This window comes from Schistocerca piceifrons, chromosome 1, assembly GCF_021461385.2.
Source record: "Schistocerca piceifrons isolate TAMUIC-IGC-003096 chromosome 1, iqSchPice1.1, whole genome shotgun sequence".
NCBI lineage: Eukaryota > Metazoa > Arthropoda > Insecta > Orthoptera > Acrididae > Schistocerca > Schistocerca piceifrons.
Genome location: NC_060138.1, coordinates 662,003,680 through 662,029,140, shown reverse-complemented (window position 1 = coordinate 662,029,140; position 25,461 = coordinate 662,003,680). Strand labels below are relative to the sequence as shown.

Genomic DNA, 25,461 nt, shown 5'->3' with positions numbered 1-25,461 from the left:
ACACACTGAACTTACCGCCTTTCACGTCAGTAGGTTACGTAAAAGTGTTGACAGGCATACTTACTAATGCAATGAAATTTTGAACTTTTACCGTAGTGCTGTAAATCTTCTCAACTTCGAAAAGAAGACAATCAAAGCTTCCAGCCTGAAGCTGGGGATGTTGAACGTAGTTCGCTCCTCAGCTGGCTCTGATACAGCAGGAAACGCTGAGCTGCCGACTTCTTGCCTATGTTCTACTACACATCGCAGAAGCTAACCTCAAAATAACGTCGCTATACAGAAAAGCATTATCTCATATTTAGCTCTACATTCGAAGCTATTCTGGACTGCAACACAAAGCGTCTAGAGCAGGGAGGGAACAAATACGCATCGGAACACTTTTTACTGCTGGCATCCAACGTGCAGTTCTGCAGGATGTCCGACGATCACACAGGCCTTGCTCCTAGGCAGCTATGGCGACTAACCTTATCGGAAGGCATGTTGCTGTTGTTTGTCCCAGGCGCTGGGCACAGGCACTACCGTAAGAACTTTACTCCTTCTGCGTCCCGAGGTGTCTGTCCGATGTTCTCTGGCTGCACTCACTAAACTGTACCGCCCTGCTCCCAGGCGAGAACTGAGACCCTGCGACAAGTCCACTTTATTGAGCGGGAGCTATCCGACGTTGACGTCACACTGCGTCACGGCAATGGCCGCCGCTATTCGGCTGTCGCCGGAAGCATTCGGGTGTTCTCGGTAGCCCGATTCGGCGGCGGTCTTTCGCGCTGGAGCTTCCTGCAGATAGCGCAGCAGCCACACGTTTATCTAAGCTCACTGCAATTCTGCACGGATGTCTGATGTATCGGCTTGACACCGTGCCTTTTTTCCCGCTCTAGTGTCTTCTGCCCGCTTTCTGCTTTCGTTTATCTGCTTCTTGCCTAAACGTGTGCGTGAAGCTGAAAACCTTTAATGAATGTGAATCTTACCGCTTCAGCGTGGAATTTCGTTCAGTTCTACACCTCCCGTTCGAAGATTATTGTAAAGCGCCCAGTACTCAAACTAAGACGAAATGCTGGACGTGGAGGATTACGCGGTTCATGGATGGAAATCTGGCCACATAACATTGCAACATACATTTCACACTAAGTCTTCTACCGTCGTGTTCGTCTGATACGGATCGTGTGCAAATACTTGAGCGTATTGTGTTAAAATTTCTTCATTTTAATTGTACCTTACCAGTAAGGTAATTTGTATCGCTTTCCTGTTCCATTTTCGTATTCCACACCGTCAGCCGTTGCAATTCAGCACCAGCAGCAACGAATCTACGGTATTTCCGAGCCGGGGCAAGAACATGATAGTGGCGCCCCCTCCAGAGTTTGAAATAAGACGTTAAAATATTTAAAAAAATCTATTTTTCAAAAATATGTACATTTTGTAGTGCACTTCTTTCTGAAGAGTTTGGTACCGGTATGTAAAACGAATATGTTCGAGGAAAAGTTCGATATGTTATTTGGTGTTAATTGCGCCAAAGTGCAGCGCACTCATCTTCATATAGCATTCTTATAGCGCACTCACTGTACTTCGCTATGTGGAACTCAAATGTGTATATTCTGTAATGAAAGCCATCAAGCCTCTTCCGCTTCCAATCAGCCGGTTTGACATCTTACCTCCTCTTAAAAAAAAAAAAAAAAAAAAAAATGCTCACAATTAGTACTGGGTGGGTTTATTTGTGACCGGGAGAATAAGAACTCTTGCCCTCTTTGTCCTTTTTTCAGTTCCAAATATAGACACATAACTTGCACTTTTTTCTCTCGAATCTTGCTACAGCTTTACATGGTGTGCTTTCCTTTCAGCGAAAGAATCTATTATTTCATCAAAGTTTGTCAAACGTTTTGCTAAATGAAAAATCAAAATGTCGTTGTCTAATACTGAAAAAGCCGTTAATACGCATAGTGCCCAAGATTGGTGAGGTTTCTCGATATGATTACGTCTATTTTCCTATTGTCTGCTAGATAAAACGAAATAGATCTTTCTAATATTGCAGCAGTTTTAATACACGCCAAATAAGAGAGACTGTTTTGGCAGAAACGATCGTTTTTATGTACCTGATTTACGCAGTACCAATATCAAATAAGCAAAAAGTTTTATGTTAGGAACTAGTCTCACAATTCATTCATATGCTCCAGTTTCCCAAGCATGAGATCGAAAAGTAATGGTAGTACGAAATTTTTCTATAAACTTGGAATCGTCAAATTCTTCCATATATGTTGTGTGATGTCCCCGTTTCTTCTCCTTCCTCGCTCTAACAAACAATCTTGTCATCACTAATTCTGTAAGTATTCCCGACACTGTCAAAATTTGTTTTCCTGTTAACTTCACTAACCCAGCCAGGATCACAGGTTCAGTTATCACGCGTTTATTCTCCGGTTAGGCGTTATTACGTGTTCGTACAAAGCGTTTCTCGCGCTATCCCGAGAATAGAATTAAGTGGCTGCAAAACGGAGAATTTCTTTATCTCTAGAAGCGACGGAGATTCCCCTCGCAGAGACATCACGTACGTCGAACATCCCTCTCGAGTTAAAGAATTCGTTTGAAAATCCTGGTACAGGACCTATCTGTAATTAGCCTCGTGGCGAAATCCCTCCAGAAAAGAGCAAACATAAACTTCAAATTACGGAGGAGCCTCTGACATAATTAGTTATAGCGTTACTTATTCTCAAGTAGAAATTTCATTCGCCGTGGGAATGCTGAACACAGGTACTTCCAAGCTGTTCGCATACTGGTGCGAGGAGTGATATTAGATGCCAGTAGCGCGCTAGGAAAAAAAAAAAAAAAAAAAAGAACCACTCGAGGTCAACCACAACGAGTGTCTCGCGTGCTGCTTCCTCCTCTCGTTCCAGGAACCAGTCGATCCATTCTCCAGACATCGCACAGTCTCTTGCAGAGTGACAAGACACTGCGCATTCTAGTAACAGAGAAAATCATTCGCTATCGTCGTCATAATTTAGTTGTGTAACGTGGGTTTTGCTTCCACACAAAGGAGGGAATAATCGACCGTTGTTCACGAAACAAAGACGGCGCCGCTTAACTTCGTCTTGAGGACGAAGGATTCCGCTGTAGAGCGTATGTCTCTGTCATTGACAATGAGATGTCGTTTTCAATAGAACGTGAAAGGTAGGCGCTGTGCTTTTAAACTGCTTTAGTCACATGGATGATAGTTATCTGAATGTCCCACAGCACATATTCAGAACAAACTTATTGAGGTGGAATGCTTCGTTTTGAAGTAATTACAAAAATTTGGTAAAATGTTATGTATCTCTACCGCACATACTTTCCTCTAATCAGTTAGTTATGTTACAGAAGGACAAGGAAAAGCAGCTGTAATCCGCCTCCCTTAAAATGAAAGTAATAATCGATCACAAATTCCAGTAAACGTAGTGATACATACAACGCTTACAGTTATATTTAGTAGATTTTTCCACATTGTCTACCTGTACAGTGTTTTCCGTCGACAGCTTGAGTCTGGATTAAGGCAGTTGCATATGAATGACTCAGCACGCATCGTACCTACCTGATTACCCTGATCTAGTAACGACTTTAAACAGATCCTTTCCTCACGCTAGGTGCTACGCCTTCCTGTCCACTTAATGGCTGGAATCATACCTTCAGTTTCTTCATTTACATCTTTATCCTCTTTTCAGTTCCAAGTATAGACAAATAACTTGTTATCAGCTCACGTATTTTTAATGTCGGTGTTCCTCAGAAATCCAGGATCTTTTTAATAATGCTGTTGTGCAGGTAATTTCATGTACATACAACTATAACGGAGGATACATCAAGATATAGGAGCTAACAAGTCCTTGATTTCGTTGGACATGTCAACTGGCAACTCAGCGGCGTATGAAGGTAGACTAACGTATCAACATAGTTATCGCATCAATGGAACGATTTTATTTCTCGTAAACACAAAATATTTCTGCAGATAGAAATTAGGGAGTACTATGCTGCACAGAATAGTGTATCAATTTAGCGATCGCGTGGTCAGATTATTTACCTATGAGATTACCACAAATAAGGTCAGGAAGCGCACAGTTCGTGGTCAGTACTACCTTGGAACTAAATATCCATTTACTGACGTCTCTGCACTGGAAATAACATTACAGGTGTTCTCCTGGATGTACTAACTTATTAAAACGAGCCGGCCGGAGTGGCCGAGCGGTTCTAGGCGCTACAGTCTGGCACCACGCGACCGCTACGGTCGCAGGTTCGAATCCTGCCTCGGGCATGGATGTGTGTGATGTCCTTAGGTTAGTTAGGTTTAATTAGTTCTAAGTTCTAGGCGACTTTTGACCTCAGAAGTTAAGTCTCATAGTGCTCAGAGCCATTTGAACCATTTGATTAAAATGATATTGTCGTTGCAGCTGCGAAGCACTATTTTTACGACTTACAGAAATATGGTCTGTCTTTGACCTCACGAATCTTATATGAGGCGGAAAATCTCGTGACTTTAGCTCGAGGTAATCAAGTCTTTCTACAGACACATTACAGTTTAGCTTGCTCAGTATTTCCAGTAGGAAACGTAGTCGACGAGATATCGCGCGCGTTGTCGTTCTCCGTGGACTTTCAGTGCCTTCCGTTAATCTGATGTTCTACGGATACTGAGCTCTCACGCGGAGTTTCATAACATATGAGGGAATATTGTACGGTCTGTCCCTTCCGCACACGATTCGTGAGTTTCTTCAGTGTACAGAAAGAGTCCTCTTGGTAAGCCCAGTGTTAATGCTATGTTGCAGAGATTGTATCCCTTAGAGGCCAACCCGGATACAAGCTCGTGTACCAGAAGTACGAAATAAGAATACCTTCTGATGTATCAAATGGAATGAAATTATGTCTACCTAGAATCAGAGCCCCTGATCTATGTACGCAGGCAAAGAGAGAATCGAAGTTAAATGGACGATTGACACTTCTATGAGTGACAAAAAGAGGGAAAGAAAATGAAGTATAAATCTGCAGTTGAAGCCTAAGAGTTGATGAAAAGAGAGAGAGAGAGTGTGTGTGTGTCTGTCTGTGTGTGTGTGTGTGTGTGTGTGTGTAAGAGAGAGAGGGAGAGAGAGAGAAAGCAGACTAGAAAACATTGAGCTTTTTGTCAATTGGATGACGTAGTTATCACTATTTCTTCCGCGACACTCACAGACGGCTGTTCTTTATCTCCTGTTCTGTTTGGTAGAGAATAGTTGATTACTACAAACGAGATTAACATGAGACTCGTGATTATGCCTGTGGAAATTTGTGCAAACGCATGTCACATGCTTTCGGACGTCCTTGCCGTGCTAAAGAGATTTTAGCAACTGCGATGGTACAATAGTACTGTGAGGCAGTAAGCAAGTTATAATAAACTAGCTATCCGTCAAACAATCTCTCTTCCTTGCGAGATCAATGTGCAGAGCAACGACACATGGTTGTCACATAAGCATGTGGAGTTACAGAGGCAGGTTGCTAACATTTGAGATGGACTTTAGGAAACGAGTATTGGTTCACGTCAGGAACGATAGAATGAGAAAAATATTGCAACTTGGTAGTGAGATCCCCCTTTTATCAAATAAACTAATCGATCGTTATAACGTGAAAAGTAATCACAGCGTTGGACACCGTCCAGAGGAGCATTAAGGACGAACTACTGCAAAAAAGCTGATTGGTTTGACGTTTGTGAAAGGAGAAGCAAAGCCGAGGAATCTCAGATAGTCCGAGTGTGAAGTGAGGAGCCGAAGCTACCGAAAAGCATCTGACTGATGGTGACACGAAACTTCTTGCTAATGTTAGTCCTTGAAAAGGAAGAGTGTATATTAAAAATGTCATTCCACAAAACTTACCACCAACATTCTTCACTGAAATTGACAGAATTATGAAAATTCTAAAAAAAAAAAAAGTTCATGTGGTGTTTATGGAGTTTCAAACAGAATTCTGAAAAGTTATTCCAACTTAATAAGTAATGCCCTTGATGATATGTGCTTTGCGTCACTGGCACCAGGAGTTTTTCCAGACAGTTTAAAATATGCAAATGTTAAACATCTTTATAAGAAAGATAACAAGGCAGACTTAAACAATTATTGTCAAATTTCCTTATTGACATCCTTTTACAAAATATTCGAAAAAGTAATATACTCAAGAGTAGTCTCATATTTAAGTGGAAACAATTTACTTAGCACGTCACAGTTTGAATTCCAGAAGTGTTGCTGTTATACTATTTATAGTTTCACTCACCAAGCATTAAATAATAAAATATAGCCAGCTTGTGTTTTTTGTGATCTTTCTAGGGCGTTTGATTGTGTAAATGATGTTATTCTCTTATAAAACCTAAAATTTTATGTAATTAATGGTTTCATACACAGTTGGTTTGAATCATACTTAACAAACAGAATGCTGAATGCTGAATGATTCAGACAATGTTGGAAAGGTAGAAAATCTTAGCGACTGGGGAGACATCACAAATGGAGTCTCAAAGGGTTCAATTTTGAATCCACTCCTGTTCTTTGAATATCTAAATGACCTTTACGTTACGTAACATTCAACAGGCAAATGGTACTTCTGCAGACAATATAAGTATGAAATAAATACCATTAGAGAGAAATAAAAAAAAAGAAGAGGGCAGATGATATTTTCCAAAGGACAATAAAGTGATTCTCAAAATTATGGACTCTCACTAAATTTTGAAAAAAACCCACACTGTTTTCAGTTTTGTACAATAAATAGAGTCATACCAACACTGCGTAGTACATGGTTCAAATGGCTCTAAGCACTATGGAACTTAACATCTGAGGGCATCAGTCCCCTGGACTTAGAACTACTTAAACCTAACCTAAGGACATCACACACATCCATGCCCGAGGCAGGATTAGAACCTTCGACCGTAGCAGCAGCGCAGTTCCGTACTGAAGCGCCTAGACCCGCTCGGTCACTGCGGCCGGCTGTAGCACATGACCAGGGATCAGTAAACAGGGAAGAATGCCCCAAATTTTTGGGTGTACAAATTGATGAAAACTTAAATTGGAAGAAGCATATTACAGAGCCTCACAAACAATTAAGTTCAGCTAATCTTGGATAAAAACGAATCAACCTCCTGACATATTTTGCATATATCCCGTCAATAATGTCTTGTGGTATTATTATCTGGGGTAACTCATCAGTTATAAAGAAAATACTGGTTGCACAAAAGCGACCAGTAAGAATATTATGTGGTGTTCACTCACAGGCATCACTGGTACCTCTCCAAGGAGCGAGGCGTTTAACTACGCCGTCACAATACATGTATTCGCTAGTGAAATTCGTCATAAATAATTGATCACAATTTGAGAAGAACGGTGATGTCCATACCTACAACACTAGGGCGATAAATGTCGTTTGTCACCGTTTATTAAAACTGTCAATGGCTCAGAAAGAAGTTCGATAAGCAGAAAAAATGATTTTACCTCATTTTCCCAATAACATAAAAAGTCTCACATGTAGCGAAACAAGTTTTAAATCTAACTTAAAATTATTTCTCCTGGTCAACTCCTTCTATTTCATTGCCGAATTTCAAAAAATGTTCAAATGTGTGCGAAATCTTATGGGACTTAACTGCTAAGGTCATCAGTCCCTAAGCTTACACAGTACTTAACCTAAATTATCCTAAGGACAAACACACACACCCATGCCCGAGGGAGGACTCGAACCTCCGCCGGGACCAGCCGCACATTGCCGAATTTCTAATTAAAAATCGTTATACAGTAAAAGAACCTGTTTTTAAGTATGGTTTGAAACGCGTATGTATTCAGTACCAGCGATGGCGAGGCATGACAGAATCTCTGACCAGAGAGTTGTTTATCGTTGCTAGTGTGCGCTTGACTGCGCAAGAGTTCAGTTGCGAGTTGCCTGTTGCGAGTTGGACTCAGTCGAAGTAGTGTGTGTGGAGTCGGCGGGCGTCAACATGGGTCTCTGGTCACGGTTCGGGACGAGGGATTTTGTTAAATAAGGTAATGAAGCAGCATTGCGCTCAGCCAATAACATCTGATAATTGTAATTAATTTGTTCAAGAAATGCCCCAATAATAATTTTGTTTTCAAACCAATCGTTTTTAAGAAAAGAATCATTCCAATTGAAACAATATTTCCTATGCTTTTCCTCCCAGAATCAATTTATCAGATTAATTATTGCACAGGGCCTAAGGTCAGCGCTGCTGCCCTATTATTGTGGGTTTAAGGATTAATCTTCATTTCTTAATTTTTGTGTCGAGTTTACATTTGGGTCATTATTATTCTATAATTTTTGTGGGGAGCAAACATTTGGCTCGTTTTCATGATCATAGACTTTTCTTTTATTTCTGCTGCGAGGTTACGTTTAGCACGATGACCATTAACATTTAATTAATTATTTTCTCTTCAAAATTCTGCGGGGTGGTTACACTTGCTCTATTCCCATTAACATTTAAATATTGTCGTTGAAAATTTTGCGGGGAGGTTACAGGTTGCAGGAGTAAGACTAAAAAAATAATGCGTTCATTATTATTAACATTAGTCATGCATACATAGCCTGTAAACTGACTCGTTCCTCATCATTTCGATAAAAAATGTCGTTCCAAATGAACTATGAAACATGTAATTAACTAATACACTTTTTTCTCAACGATGGATGACTTTGCGCAAAACTTGGTTATAGAAGTTTGCGTTTTGGCTCTTCATGAAACGTCCCATTTCGAGAAACACGTCGTGGTCGTTCTGGAAATGCCTGCCACGCAATAGGTGCACTATCAGGAGAATGCGGGGTTGAGGAAAAATGGAATAGCCCAAAGGAGCGCATAGCCTTGTCAGAAGATTTCGGAAGCGTGTTCCTGTGACAGTTTCCCCCAACAAGCACAATCTCTTAACACCACACCGTGGCGACCACTAAGAACGTGGAGCACCACCTTGACCACTGATGGCTGGATCTAAACCTTTTACTGCCGTCCTGGTGCGCATTGAAATTCCATTGCCGCAGTACCTTAGCACACCGCTAAAGGAACCAAAGCAAAATGGCGCAGCCCATTGATAACGTGATAGTGCCCTAACTGATTTTCGATATTTGCTGCAACAACCCATGCTGAGATGGTGGAAATGTACGACAGCAGCGCACCATCATAAGCCACAACGCTCAGGTGGCGCAGACGTTTGCAGTGTGGTCTAAATGACGAAGAACGAATTGGCAGACCTTCTCTCCTTGAAGAACCGGCAATCGCGAGAGAAGTGGAACCCTATTAATCTAAGTCCAGCGTATCGCAATCGAGTCGATAGTGGTAAAAGAGGAAATCGGTGATGGATCAGTTCTGAACACCTGCACATTTGAACATTGCGTAGGTCGTCACCCACTGGTTTCCGCGACCATTCGCACCAATTCCAAAAGACCGCCGATTGAGGCAACAGCGGAAATCTTCCAGATGTGTCAGGTCAATCCAGATGACTTCCTTAGCTACCTAACACCATGGACAAATGCTGCGTGTATCACTGTAACCTTGAGACAAGGGAGGACAGCAAGCCATGTGAACAGTGGATTCACCACATCCGAAAAAGGCAAAAGCGTTTGCTGGTATGGTGCTAATGCATTATGCTCGTAAGGGGCAAACCTTCACAACTTCATACTATCGAAAAATCCTGAGTAGGTTACGGGGTCTGTCAAGGTGAAGACGCCCCAGCTCACTCCGCACACGACGCTGTCACACATGATTCATCTGTGGGATATCATATTTTACCTCACCCCCGTATTCTCCTGTCATGTCACCCAGTCACTTCTAATCTCCTCAGGTGAAGGGAACCATTGCCTAGTAAGCATTTTCAAAATTATGGGGTGTAAGTTTTCCTGAAATGCTTCTACAACCATCTTCTGCGACAAGTCATCCACTGACAGAAAAATTTATCGAATTGAACGGTGAATATGAAGAGAAGAACCGTCACAAATTTCATGGATACAGTTTCATTTGTTTCCAGGTGATAATCAAAACGTCACGAGAATCCTTCATAGTGCCAACTAGTGGAGATAGAAATCTATGACTCTTTTGATCTCTGTTTTGCTAGAACCACACGTCATCTTTTCTTCTTCTTTTTCCTGGTCTTATCCCGTATCTTCACGAAGTCGGCATGATATTCTGGATTTGGCAATGAAGGTGGTAGAGGGAGGCTGGATGCCCTATATGTCGCCACCCCCTTCACCATCTCCCCCAGTGCAGTATTTGAGTACCCTATCTATCTGTGTCTACTGTTACTCTATGTGAAAGTGTCAAAACGTTTTCGAATCGTGTGTCTTAGATGGGACGTGGGTACCAGCCCCATATTCACCTACTCGGGAGTGGCCCGGGGAAGTATGAGAGGGCCGCTGTTATTTTCAGTATACATAAAGGATCTTGCAGACAGGGTCAGCGGCAATCTGTGGCTGTTTGCTGACGATGCTGTGGTGTACTGGAAGATATAGTCGTTCAGTGACTGTAGGGGGGGGGGGGGGATACAAGATTACCTAATTATTTCGAATGAAGACTCTGCTATACATATGCTTTTTTTAATAGGAATTTGAATACAGTTGACTTTCTTTGACAAAATGGAAAATGCTCTTTCAGAAAACTCAAATGAACAATCAACATGGAAGACAAAACACAGCATTTACCAGAAGCAATTACACGGCAATAGTTAAAACTTCGATAGTGAATTAATCCATTGGCCAATATTTATGGCCCAATATATAAATACTCGATGTGTAGATCTATAAGTTGGTTCTTTCTATCACTATCATTCAAAGACGATATGAGTCTTGCAGAAGGAACAGAACTTCCTACTACAGTCTATATATATACAGTGTTACAAAAAGGTACGGCCAAACTTTCGGGAAACATTCCTCACACACAAATAAAGAGAAGATATTACGTGGACATGTGTCCAGAAACGCTTAATTTCCATGTTAGAGCTCATTTTAGTTTCGTCAGTATGTACTGTACTTCCTCGATTCACCGCCATGATTTCATACGGCATACTCTACCTGTGCTACTAGAACATGTGCCTTTACAAGTATGACACAACATGTGGTTCATGCACGATGGAGCTCCTGCACATTTCACTCGAAGTGTTCGTACGCTTCTCAACAACAGGTTCGGTGACCGATGGATTGGTAGAGGCGGACCAATTCCATCGCCTCCACGCATTCCTGACCTCAACCCTCTTGACATTCATTTATGGGGGCATTTGAAAGCTCTTGTCTACGCAACCCCGGTACCAAATGTAGAGACTCTTCGTGCTCGTATTGTGGACGGCTGTGATACAATACGCCATTCTCCAGGGCTGCATCAGCGCATCAGGGATTCCGTGCGACGGAGGGTGGTGGTGGTGGTTAGTGTTTAACGTCCCGTCGACAACGAGGTCATTAGAGACGGAGCGCAAGTTCGGGTTAGGGAAGGATTGGCAAGGAAAGCGGCCGTGCCCTTTCAAAGAAACCATCCCGGCATTTGCCTGAAACGATTTAGGGAAATCACGGAAAACCTAAATCAGGATGGCCGGAGACGGGATTGAACCGTCGTCCTCCCGAATGCGAGTCCAGTGTGCTAACCACTGCGCCACCTCGCTCGGTGCGACGGAGGGTGGATGCATGTATCCTCGCTAACGGAGGACATTTTGAACATTTCCTGTAACAAAGTGTTTGAAGTCACGCTGGTACGTTCTGTTGCTGTGTGTTTCCATTCCATGATTAATGTGATTTGAAGAGAAGTAATAAAATGAGTTCCGGACACATGTCCACATAACATATTTTCTTTCTTTGTGTGTGAGGAATGTTTCCTGAAAGTTTGGCCGTACCTTTTTGTGACACCCTGTATATATATATATATATATATATATATATATATATATATATATATATATATATATACTCCTGGAAATGGAAAAAAGAACACATTGACACCGGTGTGTCAGACCCACCATACTTGCTCCGGACACTGCGAGAGGGCTGTACAAGCAATGATCACACGCACGGCACAGCGGACACACCAGGAACCGCGGTGTTGGCCGTCGAATGGCGCTAGCTGCGCAGCATTTGTGCACCGCCGCCGTCAGTGTCAGCCAGTTTGCCGTGGCATACGGAGCTCCATCGCAGTCTTTAACACTGGTAGCATGCCGCGACAGCGTGGACGTGAACCGTATGTGCAGTTGACGGACTTTGAGCGAGGGCGTATAGTGGGCATGCGGGAGGCCGGGTGGACGTACCGCCGAATTGCTCAACACGTGGGGCGTGAGGTCTCCACAGTACATCGATGTTGTCGCCAGTGGTCGGCGGAAAGTGCACGTGCCCGTCGACCTGGGACCGGACCGCAGCGACGCACGGATGCACGCCAAGACCGTAGGATCCTACGCAGTGCCGTAGGGGACCGCACCGCCACTTCCCAGCAAATTAGGGACACTGTTGCTCCTGGGGTATCGGCGAGGACCATTCGCAACCGTCTCCATGAAGCTGGGCTACGGTCCCGCACACCGTTAGGCCGTCTTCCGCTCACGCCCCAACATCGTGCAGCCCGCCTCCAGTGGTGTCGCGACAGGCGTGAATGGAGGGACGAATGGAGACGTGTCGTCTTCAGCGATGAGAGTCGCTTCTGCCTTGGTGCCAATGATGGTCGTATGCGTGTTTGGCGCCGTGCAGGTGAGCGCCACAATCAGAACTGCATACGACCGAGGCACACAGGGCCTACACCCGGCATCATGGTGTGGGGAGCGATCTCCTACACTGGCCGTACACCACTGGTGATCGTCGAGGGGACACTGAATAGTGCACGGTACATCCAAACCGTCATCGAACCCATCGTTCTACCATTCCTAGACCGGCAAGGGAACTTGCTGTTCCAACAGGACAATGCACGTCCGCATGTATCCCGTGCCACCCAACGTGCTCTAGAAGGTGTAAGTCAACTACCCTGGCCAGCAAGATCTCCGGATCTGTCCCCCATTGAGCATGTTTGGGACTGGATGAAGCGTCGTCTCACGCGGTCTGCACGTCCAGCACGAACGCTGGTCCAACTGAGGCGCCAGGTGGAAATGGCATGGCAAGCCGTTCCACAGGACTACATCCAGCATCTCTACGATCGTCTCCATGGGGGAATAGCAGCCTGCATTGCTGCGAAAGGTGGATATACACTGTACTAGTGCCGACATTGTGCATGCTCTGTTGCCTGTGTCTATGTGCCTGTGGTTCTGTCAGTGTGATCATGTGATGTATCTGACCCCAGGAATGTGTCAATAAAGTTTCCCCTTCCTGGGACAATGAATTCACGGTGTTCTTATTTCAATTTCCAGGAGTATATATATATATATATATATATATATATATATATATATATATATATATATATATATATATATATACACCTGCTACAACCGAGACCAAACAAATACCGAAAAATACCGGTTATTCAGAACTAAAATACCGGTATCGGTTTTAACCGGTCGCTTTTTCCCATCCTACACCGATCCTTGTAGTTAATATGACGGGCTGTTTCGATCCGGGACTGACGTTTCTCCCGAAATCCTGGAAGTGGCGTGCTAACGCGCTCGGCTATCCAGGCAGGTCTGTGATCTAAATGTGAGAAACTACGTAAAACAATCCTACAGCAGCCCAGTAGGCCATTTGAAAGATAGTCAGTCCAGCTCGGGGTTACAGTTTATATTTTGCGCCTCAGCGGTCAAAACAGCATTCCTCTTCTTCATCTGACATTGCGAATTTACTTGCAATTAGAATGATAACATTTGAGTTTTAAGTTGCGACATATAGCTGCGCAGAACGCGGACATACTACCTAGTGTCTGGTAACTCTTTACCATTGCGGTAAGTAACCAGGTGGAAATGCCTTCCAGGCTACAGGGCTTTCGCTTCCTAGTATCTAATGGACAGCCATAGCGTTCGCCTGTGTAGAAACCTGAGTACGATAACGCGGGTTGTCAAGATCCATAAATTTGTTCTAAGGATCGCTTCTTAGGAGACGCGAAAGTACAGCTTCTCCTTCAGCACTGGTCTTCCTTTGACGTGGTGACAAAAAAATAGAGAACTGATAGTGTAATTTACAAATAGTTTCAATTGCATCCATAAGAACATCACTTTGCTAAAGGCCTTGAGTTGTAGATATTATGCTACGACTGCCCTTCTGAGATGTGAAACTTCACAGCAATTCCTACATAATTAATTAACTGCATCACTTTTAATGTTTACTCTGTAGGATAAGAACTATATAACATACGAACTATCTAGTACTGTTGATGACCCTGCAAATGTCATTTTTACTTTTCATTTACGCAACGGTTTTAGTTTTGTGTGATCCAATCAGAATGCAAAAGGAAATATTAGTGAAAGAATTTGTGACATTTAGTATACAATCTTGCTCACCGAGTCCCATAGTTTTTTTTATATTAAAGAGAGTTTTAATCTGTCTTCTACGCTAGAAGTGATGGTTTCCGGAGCATTCTCTGGTCTGCAGTTTAATCAGACTGCTGTTTGTTTCATTCACTGTGTAAGTAGGCTGTTTAGGTTTTTATATTGGTAACGCCACGTAGCGCTCGGTATGAAAATCACTGGCAGGGCTGTGTGCAGTCTGTGGCTGGTTTGCATTGTTGTCTGCCACTGTAGTGTTGGGCAGCTGGATGTTAACAGCACGTAGCGTTGCGCAGTTGGAGGTGAGCCGCCAGCAGTGGTGGATGTTGGGAAGTGAGTGGCGGATTTTTGAGAGCGGATGATCTGGACGTGTGTCCATCAGAAACAGTACATTTGTAGGAATGGATGTCATGAACTGCTATATATATTATGACGTTTGAACAATATTAAGGTAAATACAATGTTTGTTCTCTATCAAAAACTTTCATTTGCTAACTATGCCTATCAGTAGTTAGTGCCTTCAGTAATTTGAATCTTTTATTTAGCTGGCAGTATCGGCGCTCGCTGTATTGCAATAGCTTGAGTAACGAAGATTTTTGTGAGGTAAGCGATTTGTGAAAGGTATAGGTTAATGTTAGTCAGGGCCATTCTTTTGTAGGGATTGTTGAAAGTCAGATTCCGTTGCGCTAAAAATATTGTGTCAGTTTAGACACAGTCATATATAATTTTTCTAAGGGGACGTTTCATATGGCGACCCTGCCAGGATACGAACTTGTTATCTTCTGATACGCAGTCAGAAGTGTTATGCATTGCTCAACAGGGCCAACGTCCCCTTACAACTGTAAGACAGGCAACCCAGCTTACATAATCCTTACCCGGGGTTGCTATCTCCAAGGTGCATGAGATATTCTCCAGGCCAAGTATACTTTTTCCACCCTGTAGTTGTAAGTGTTCATCGTGTTTAGTTAGCCACCACATCTTCCAACTGATTTTATGTTACACTGACGAATGGTGAATGTGTATACCATCATATACATAAGGACACCGTGGGAGCAGGGTTAGTTTCGTGTGAATGGTCCGGGAAATACGACAGCACCAAGTAGAAGGCATAACAAGAATTGTTAGAATGCGCATAATAGTAACTAACCAATAAAACGGTCATAAAAAAGGCAAGTAGTTGATGTGGTTTCGAATAGAACCAGCTCTGCTGCGTAATAGTCTCACGGAGTTGCATACTTCATATTTTTAAGTGGGACAAAAATGATCGATGAGTGTGCGAGACACTATGCGTCTTCTTTCCGTTTGTCAGATGGTGTCTCTGTAACTAGCAACTAGTTCCTACGGTTTTAGAGTGTCTCGAAGTGTTGCGTTGGCTGTGAAATACGTATAATCAGTTCTCAGTACAACTGTCATACTGTATTTCTATCTGAATCAGTGCATCATTTTCCTATTGCAGATTACAAGAGCTCGGGTACACGCCTATAATGCTAGTCTAAGTGTGCTTGTGGGTCTGTGTCACGTAATTCGAGGTACAGCATAGACTCTCAGTTTGCCTCACAAGGCCTGAGTGCACCCCACTTGCCAACAGCGCTCGGCAGACCGGATGGTCACCCATCCAAGTGCTAGTCCAGCCCGACAGCGCTTAACTTTGGTGATCTGACGGGAACCAGTGTTACCACTTACATCTACATCTACATCCATACTCCGCGAGCCACCTGACGGTGTGTGGCGGAGGGTACTTTGAGTACCTCTGTCAGTACTCTCTTCTATTCCAGTCTCGTATTGTTCGTGGAAACACTGTGGCAAGGCCGTTGGTGCTTCCAAAGATGTGGGTAAAAGGTCTTGCAAAATGTGTTCGTAGGGTCATTTACCGATATGGAGATATCACACATACGGATGTCCGCTTTAGCTGTCTTTGCAATTCCCATCCAGACTCGTGAACAATATTCAGCCACGCTGTAGACAAGAACTAGTGCTGAAGTCCTCATTACGCTTGTTCTGCAACCCCAGGTCGTTCCAGTCAGTTTCAACAGGAATACATCGCGCGTCTCAATTTTCCGTTTCGTATTTCTGAATTTGGGTAATATGTTAGAGTCGGATATCATTTCACTTCCCTGAAATGAAGCTATTACATTTAGTTACAAGAGCATACAGAAAACTCCTAGACAACCCTGAACTACCCACGCACAAAAACCCAGCACCTAACAAACAAACGCAAATTTAGATCATCTTTATGGAAAGTCGGCGAATATCTCCAGGGCTTCGACTAAAACACAACTTGGAAGGGACTGTCGGCTGTAAGTGGACGTAAGAACTGAAGTTTGGTGGATGGCACCAACAGGAAGAACGCATGATGCAACCTCCCGAGGAAATTGTGGACAACTTTGAATCGCCTTTGGGTTGTCTATGGACAGTCCTGAACGAGAGTGCGTGAAAAACCAATCTGTGGACTTTTTACTTGTGTGTGAAATGCTTGGCTTAGAGGGTGAGCTGAAGGACGCATACAGGCTCTCTGACTCAGCCGTAGAGCGGCTCAAGAACATTTATATAGAGAATAGGACATTTGTGAAGAATATTGCAGCCGGCCGTGGTGGTCGAGCGGTTCTAGCAGCTACAGTATGGAACCGCGCGACCGCTACGGTCGCAGGTTCGAATCCTGCCTCTGGCATGGATGTGTGTGATGTCCTTAGGTTAGTTAGGTTTAAGTAGTTCTAGGGGACTGATGACCTTAGAAGTTAAGTCCCATAGTGCTCAGAGCCATTTGAACCATTTAAAGAATATTGCAATTGAGTGCAGAGCAATAAAAATATTGCAGCTCACGTATTTCGCTAAGCATTTCATGAGGTAATTGCCTCAGAAAATGCCGAACGAGTAAATAAGTAACACATACAGAAGTGTAGCAGCAGGGCCATTTTAATCTTGTCGAGCAAGTTACTGACTTTCTCATTGTCACGTACAAACAGATACTCGCATAACGTAAGGAACACTCACCTCTGGCTGGGAAAATACTGCTCAGTTACAAGTTAAATTTAGTATCTTGTTCCAACCAATATCGTCGGAGAGTTTTCCTTGGTTGTAAGGTAGACGCTGAATCCATAAAACCGCATCCGAACATTATCAATTGGGAACCTTCTTGGCGCTTAAAAATAAAAGCAATCACAAAAACAGAAAATAATTCCGAATGTTGCAGTGGATACTCTGATGTACACCAATAAAGGGGCACATGTACGTCACGTTCATACATTTTTTTGCTGTTACATCCTTGGGCACAAACGCAGTTCGACGGAGTTAGGCTAGAAGGAGCAGAAAGCACTACAGCAGGTCCCCTTAATTCTTTTAGGCAGGGAATAATATAGGCGTGCCTTATGCGACCAAATGCATCAGGTAAGGCAATGCTCTGCCTTACAAGAACAAAGACGCTACATTTGTCCTTGGATGATCAGCGTGGCGTTACACACATGCTCCATACACTTATGACTCAAAATCATATTCTTGTGTGTTGGTCCACCTCTGGAACGCAATACAACATCAATCCTGCTTGTCGTGAATTCGAAAAATCCTCTATAGGTTTCCGGAGCTATATGGCACCAAATGTCTAAGCAGAGGCCACGCAATTTCCGCAAATTAAGTGGCGGTGGTGAGTGAGCATGCAGCTGGCGGCCGATAGTGCCCCAGATGCGTTCCAGGGTTCAGGTAAGGCGAACTTGGTGGCCAAAACACCAACATGAGCTTGATGTCACGTTCTTCAAACAACTTTAGTATGTTTCTGGACTTGTGACGCGGACAGTTATCCTGCTGGAGAATATCATCACCTTTAGCAAACACATCAACCATAATTGGAAATAGGCGGCCCGTAATGATCTTCAAGCATTTCACAGTTATTATGGTTTCCGTTGATTTACTCTACAGTCTAGATGGTACTATGCCCACTGCAAGCATAGCTGACGATGTCGTTGGACCAACATGAGAACACATATGGATGGTTCGCCATGTACACCGAACGATGTGTTCAAAACACTTGTGCAGCAGCAGCATTATACTCTGTGTCGTCAGATCTGCCACATATGGCCGCTCAACTCGTTCAAATGGCTCTGAGCACTATGGAACTTAACATCTGAGATCATCAGTTCCCCAGAACTTAGAACTACTTAAACCTGACTGAAGCGCCTAGAACCGCTCAGCCACAGCGGCAGCCTAATATGGCCGCCTGTCCTGCACCGTCGTCCACCATTTCGTCTCCTATTCGTGGTCTCGACGTCCTTCGTCCACTTTCCACAGGTGCTCGATTCCGAGACTGTAGAAATCACTTGGTTTCGAGGCGAAAAACTCGTCTAGCCATATTCGGAGCGCATTTTCATCCAGGAAGGAAGTCCCTTGACGGTTTTCTATAGAGAGCAGAAAAAGTGAAAATCTGAGGGCACAATGATGATGATGATGATGATGAGTCCCATACTTCTTTACAGAGGAGCGACGCGGGAGACCCGCGAGGCCTTACTAGGCAAGATCCTAGTGGAGGTGGTTTGCCATTGCCTTCCTCAGACCGTAACGGGGATGAATGATGATGATGATGAAGACGACACAACAACACCCAGTCATCTCGAGGCAGGAAAAATCCCTGACCCCGCCGGGAATCGAACCCGGGACCCCGTGCTCGAGGGCACAATATCAGATGAATAAAGTGGTTGCGGAATGACTTCCCAACCCAACTCCTGTGTAATGTTTTTTGTCAGTCTAGCAGAATGCAGACGGGTGTTATCTTGGGGTAACATCACTTTACGCAGTCTTCCTGGTCGTTGTTCTTGGATTGCGTCTGCTAGACGTTTGAGTTGTTGTCAGTGAATGTCAGCAGCGATGGTTATATCTCGGGGAACCAGTTCGCAGTACACTACACCACCGCTGTTCCACCAGATGCATAACATTATCTTTTGTAGATGCCAGCAGGCCTTTCTGAGGCAGTTGCTGCTCTGTTTGGGCTCAACCTTTCCTGTCTTTTCCTTATGTTAGCATAAAGACACCGTTTCTCGTCACCAGTAACAATACGGGATAGGAATGGTCGGTGTTGTTCCCGAGCTAACTGATGAAGAGCAAACAGATATGCTCATTTGGTCACCCACTGATTTTTGTGATTTTGGCTTAGAGCATGTGAAACCCTTAAATCCGATTTTTAGACCCTCCCCATTGCATGGAAATGTCGCACGATGGTGCAATGACCACAGTTCATCATATCTGCCAGTTCTCGAGTACACTGACGTGGACCGTTGTGGATTAATGCGTTAAGCGACCTTCATCAAACCCTGACCGCCTTCCTGAACGTGAAGAGTCACTAATGTCAAAACGATCCTCCTTAAAACCATTTTCTCCCCGTGCTCTGTCCAATGGCGTATCCCCTTACACGGCGCATGTGTTTCTGGCTGCCTCCGCTACCGTCACCCATCTATTGAACACAAACAGAATAACATATCAGAAATGTTCCGATTTCTCCACTTGCAATCCTATTTTCTAGCACCCACAGCGCCACTCGCTTTCCAAAAGACAAAATAACGGTATGTAAACACAAACAGCAACAGTAAACCACGAATAAAGAATGACAAACGATAAATAAACCCATAGCAACTGGAAAACCCACGTGCAAACAGAAACGCTACGAACATGCTCACCAAACTACTGTTTTCCTTACTGCGTCACGTACTAGCGACGCATCTACTCCCACGGCTAGTAGTGGTCACAACGTTTGGGTTCAACAACAGTGGACATGTCGATAACCAGTCGGATTCAACTCAGTATTTCGAACAGACCGGTTTGCACTCTTTTCCCTCTCCTTGAGGCCATTAACTCATGCTATAGAAAAGAGTGCTCCTTAATGTTAATACTGACTCTATGCTCATTCCCGAAGAGTTTGGAGGAATATTTTGTCATCGTCTGTTTTGACAACGGATCACTGAGCAAAAAGAATATAACACTCTGTACCTTCCAATTTGAAAATTTTACTGTAGGAACTACCAAGATTGGTTGATACCGTTCATTACATATATTAAAAGGAGTTTGCTCTTACAAGGTCCAGTGTCATGACTTCATGCAGCGCTTTGGTAGCTTCTTCCATTTCCCAATTTTTTCGCCGGCCGGTGTGGCCGAGCGGTTCTAGGTGGCTCAGTCTGGAACCGCGTGACCGCTACGGTCGCAGGTTCGAATTCTGCCTCGGGCATGGATGTGTGTGATGTCCTAAGGTTACTTAGGTTTAAGTAGTTCTAAGTCTAGGGGACGGATGACCTCAGATGTTAAGTCCCATAGTGCTTAGCGCCATTTGAACCATTTTGAACCAGTTTTTTCACCGACGTGCAGCGCGAGTGGTTCCTATATTGGACGATCGTAAACTCCCTGTTTCTAATGATACTGCCCACGCATCCTGTGCAGTTAGTGATATCGCCGTATTTCGATTGACGTCCAAGAATATTGGTCTTTCAGCATACCAGTTCCATGAAAGTAAATGTGATTACATTTCATTTACGTGTCATTACATTATCGTTATTCAACGTTTGAAGGCCTAACTGAAGCTGTTTCCAGGACGGGGAAACTAAGACTTCCGTCTGTAAGCGGCTGTCGCTCCTTGTAAGCCTCTACTATAGTTGCTTCCTAGGTCGTTTCTGTTTACTATTACCTTATTATGAGTTGTCTTAAAGCGTATTCTTATTTCCGGCACGTTTTCTACTATATGAGAAATTGTGGTATTATGAATCACTCTAAAACTACGGCATTCTTATTTCCACAAGTATTTCTGCTGTTTGTAAAACTGTCTTTAAGTAGCAATAAAAATCTTTAAATACATGTCTGACTCCCTGACTGTGTACCACTGAAGTGTGACTAGTTTATCCAATAGCACAACGTTACAGTCAGTTATCGATCAGTGTTATGCGCATACTGGATATCTGCATTGTAAGCTGTGCTAAGTGAGTAATACGTTGGCTATTAAATATACTGTGAATATGTCTCGAATGACAAATCGTAAATGAGAGGAAGGCATCCTGCTAGGACTCCACCGTTCGTACGGGTGTTATTTTAGATAATACACACGAGTTTTCCCAGCAATTTTTGGCCGTGAAACCCTTCATGGATTTATTCCTTAGTGAACCGTGACGAAATGTCACGGTTGGTTCTCTGCGTTTCCTCCTTGTCTATAGCGCGTTCCTTTGAAATTCCCGCTTCGCGCTCTGCTGTTTTCTTACCCTAGCCAGAGGGCGCTGTGGCGTTGCTGCGGCCGGCTGCCTGCCGTGTTTGCGGGAGAGCGTCGGTCGGGAGGAGGAACTGATTGCGGTCGTCTGGGAGTGTACAGGAGGCCACGCCGTTTTGTTGATGGTTTGGCGTGACACGTGTCAGGTGTGATGCATCGTTAAAGCCGTGATAGCAGCCAATGTTACGGACTTGGTCGCAGGTGCATCCAAGGGGATGAGGCCTGAAACTCCTATCCTACGGATGTCATCTGACTGAAAGTAAGACGTTTTGACCATTTTTTGCGTCATTTGCAAGCAACTGGAGATTCCGGCATCTGCAGTAATTCAGTGAAGATTGTTTCGTCGGTGTGTAAATGATTGAACAAGGAGCAGTTTATTTAATGTTCACCTTATGGTCGTGTTCTGCGTGTGATACTTGCGAGTGTAAACTTGACCTTCACCTTTGTCTGTTGATTTTAAGCGCATCGTTAAATATTGAATCCAAGAAGTGACTTTCAATTAATTAGCTGGATTCTTTCTTTCCTCGTCACGACGCGTGTTAAATGGCTAAGTAGAACTGTAGACCTTAACTTGCTACCTAATTTGCGTGGCATCAGTAACAGAGCCTAACCTGTTAACTAATTAAGGCTTGTGGTAAACAAAGGTATGTTGTTTCAAAATATTATCTGAAATGTGTCAAAGATTTATGTTGCGCTAGTTGATGCTGGGGTATGAACGGAAATGTTGGCACGTCTGACGTGTAAGGGAATCCTGCTAGTTTGGATTGTTTTGGAAACTTTAATTCAGCGAGAAACTAGTGTGCTTTAGTCCTGCCTTGGGTTAAGACTATAATGAGGCTCTGGCATTTGTACTGCAAGCTGCAACATCATCCTTGTTTCATTGTGGTTGTTCTCAAACTAGGTGTTTGCCCTAAACATGTTTTGGTTCAAAATGGTTCAAATGGCTACGAGCACTTTGGGACGTAACATCTGAGGTCACCAGTCCCCTAGAACTTAGAACTACTTAAACCTAACTAACCTAAGGACATCACACACATCCATGCCCGACGCAGGATTCGAACCTGCGACCGTGGCAGTCGCGCGGTTACGGACTGCAGCGCCTAGAACCACGTGGCCACAAACATGTTTTGGGCTGAGCGTTTCACCCCTCAGCATCATACTTGGGTTTTAGCTGTGTGTTCAGTTTATTGACTGCTCATTGTACGCCACATCGGTAATGGTCAGCCTGTCATCAATTGATTTCAATGCTATAGTTAGCTGTAAATTAGTACTGGTTCCATTACCTTCTGACCAGGGTTCTTGCTCGACGCTTGTCTTTAAATACGCCGCTAACCTGGTTAGCGTATATTGTGGCTAGCTTGAATTAATCACTGCCCAAGTGCCCAACACAGTTTGTCGGCCGTCAGAAGCCGCGTATATGTTATTTATTCCTTTATTCTAGTCAATCTATAAGCATGCTATTCTTAATTTTGTTACTCTAGGTAGACATTTAGTTGCCATCTTTGGGGTGTTTCGATGGAGTGCGGCTCCTTTGGGTATAGATTTATCAATTTCCAAATTTCCAATTTAGTGTTTGTCCACCAGTTTTAATCGTCCTTATGCGCATATCTAAATGTCATATTGTAAAGAAAGGAACTTACTGGAGGTTAACCGTCGCCGTATGGTGTTGCGGACGGTGCACTTCCCTGTTATTCACCTTAATGTTCTAGTCAATGTGTAAACTTGCTAATTATTTTCCCTATAAATGGAGTGTGCCTGTTATAATGACTGTTTCATAACCAGTTCTTTAACGCGCCTACGCACGTATTTATATTTATGGGAGAACTTAAATTGAGTTCGCCTGTTGAACTTTAAAGTGCAGAAAACTGAATCAGGTGTTTATTATTGTTCTAGTGCTATTATCTGTCAAGTGTAACACGCGATATTTTCTTGGTCTGTTATCAAGTGTTACAATAAATGCAAATTGCAGTGACGTGATGCTCTATTTCAGGTGTTTCCGTGATTTCCTATCTCCGCATATAATATTTGTTTGATATAAGACTGATTAAGCCTCAGTTGAAAAATTGAGGGAGATGCGCATGTCTCAATTAGTATTGAAGGTGTACAAGCTTGTCATTGTGCTTCGTACATCTGAAAACTTTTTATTAGTTCTCATGAATACCATCTGATATTCGGAGGGTGAATCCCAATGTGTTAAGGTTTTTGGTTATTTTACTTTATTGGAAGGGAGGGGGGGCTTCAGTTGTTTCAGTACTTAGATTTAAGTGCGTTATTGAGAAGGTGGCGTGTCTATCGACAGAAAAGACATTAAATTCATTATTCACAGCTACAAATTTCGTGTGAATTATTAAATTTTGTGTCGTACAACATAGAAAATGTGACAAGGAATCAGTTGCTGGTTTCATATGCCAGGAGTAGACGGTATATTTATGGCAACGTAAGAAGTGGAGTATCTCCTTACTAATGCGTTTCAGTATTCCGGATAAGTGTAAGCTACTTCTGAGAACGAAAAGCGTATTTTAATGGTGGTCCATATACTGTATGTGAACGTTATGCCCTATGTCCCTCTCGTAAACTGAATGGTATAAGTGTCATCGCTGAATTTCTCCCTCGTCATTTCCTTTCTATTCAATCATCTACAGCAAGAAATACGGCGCACAATGCGTACCCATTTACATCCACCTGCATTGCATATTTATACAGATATCAGTTCGACTATAGCTCTCTCAAAGGGAACGGCAAAGCCACGTGTAGTAAGAGCCTGCCCAGCATAACAATGCGCCGCTCCCGTATTGTTGCTAATACCTGATGACGAGTAGGGAAAAATTGTGTTTTAAAGACGCTTCGCAAGGTGCCAGACAGGTCACCAGTGTTGGCTGAACATGGCGACCGACCAGAGACGGGGATTCATTGAGGCGGTGGGCGCCGGAAGGGGAGCGCTGAATGGTGCCGCGCTGCCCTGCCAAGTGACGCAACGTTTTTCCGGTTGATCGGAGTGACGGCCTGAAACGAAGCGGCCTTGTGGCCTGAATGGCGGCCTCATTTCCTGCTGTTTGTAGCCTGCCGGAGGACGCGGCCACGGCGGTTCCCACAGCGACACCTGCCTCTGCTGTACTCCAGCAGGTCCCATTCGTAGAGCACCGTGGAGAGCTCTCAGCCGCGGCACTGTACTGGGATAGGGGCAGAGCTAGCGACTTGCTCTGGATCCAGACAAGAGTGCCTCCATGCACAACAGGCGCTCTAAGTATGTAGCGGGAATTTAATATTTGCCTGGAGTATTTCTGATTAGATAGGAAAGTTTCATCTCAATCCTCCTGTTTTTCAGTACAATTATACAGGGTACAAAGCGGGTATAAGTGCAGATATTTTTATATATTGAAACTTACCCTTAAAAAAATTTATAAATGACTGTGCTGATGCCGGCGGGGGTGGCCGAGCGGTTCTAGGCGCTACAGTCTGGAACCGCGGGACCGCTACGGTCGCAGCTTCGAATCCTGCCTCGGGCATGGATGTGTGTGATGTCCTTAGGTTAGTTAGGTTTAAGTAATTCTAAGTTCTAGGGGTCTGATGACCTCAGATGTTAAGTCCCATAGTGCTCAGAGCCAATTTTGGACTGTGCTGATAAACCTCTACATTATTTGATTTTCAAACAGCTGAGCAAAACTGAACGTACTCAGACATTTCTCTCTTTACTTATTCTCAACATCGCTAAACTGACATACAATATTTTTTTTCGTGCAACGCAATCTGACTTTAAATAATCCCTACAAAAGAATGGCCCTGACTAACAATAACCTATACCTTTCACGAATCACTTACCTCACAAAAATCTTCGTTACTCAAACTAATGCAGTACAGCGAGCG

General features: G+C 43.6%; 1 protein-coding gene across 5 annotated transcripts in view; it reads right to left on the bottom strand.

The window, feature by feature from the left end:
- The window catches only part of LOC124805582 (sodium/potassium-transporting ATPase subunit alpha), a 653,503-nt gene that overhangs the window by 189,789 nt on the left and 438,253 nt on the right, over nt 1–25,461 (bottom strand). For 4 of the 5 annotated variants that reach the window (XM_047266160.1, XM_047266166.1, XM_047266152.1 and 1 more), the window contains exon 1: nt 465–633. The exons of the other annotated variant lie outside the window; for it this stretch is intronic. In XM_047266160.1, coding sequence (XP_047122116.1) covers nt 465–479 — 15 coding nt within the window. In that variant the 5' untranslated portion in view covers nt 480–633. Of the gene's footprint in view, nt 1–464; nt 634–25,461 lie in introns of those variants that run through there. 5 annotated transcript variants of the gene reach the window in all.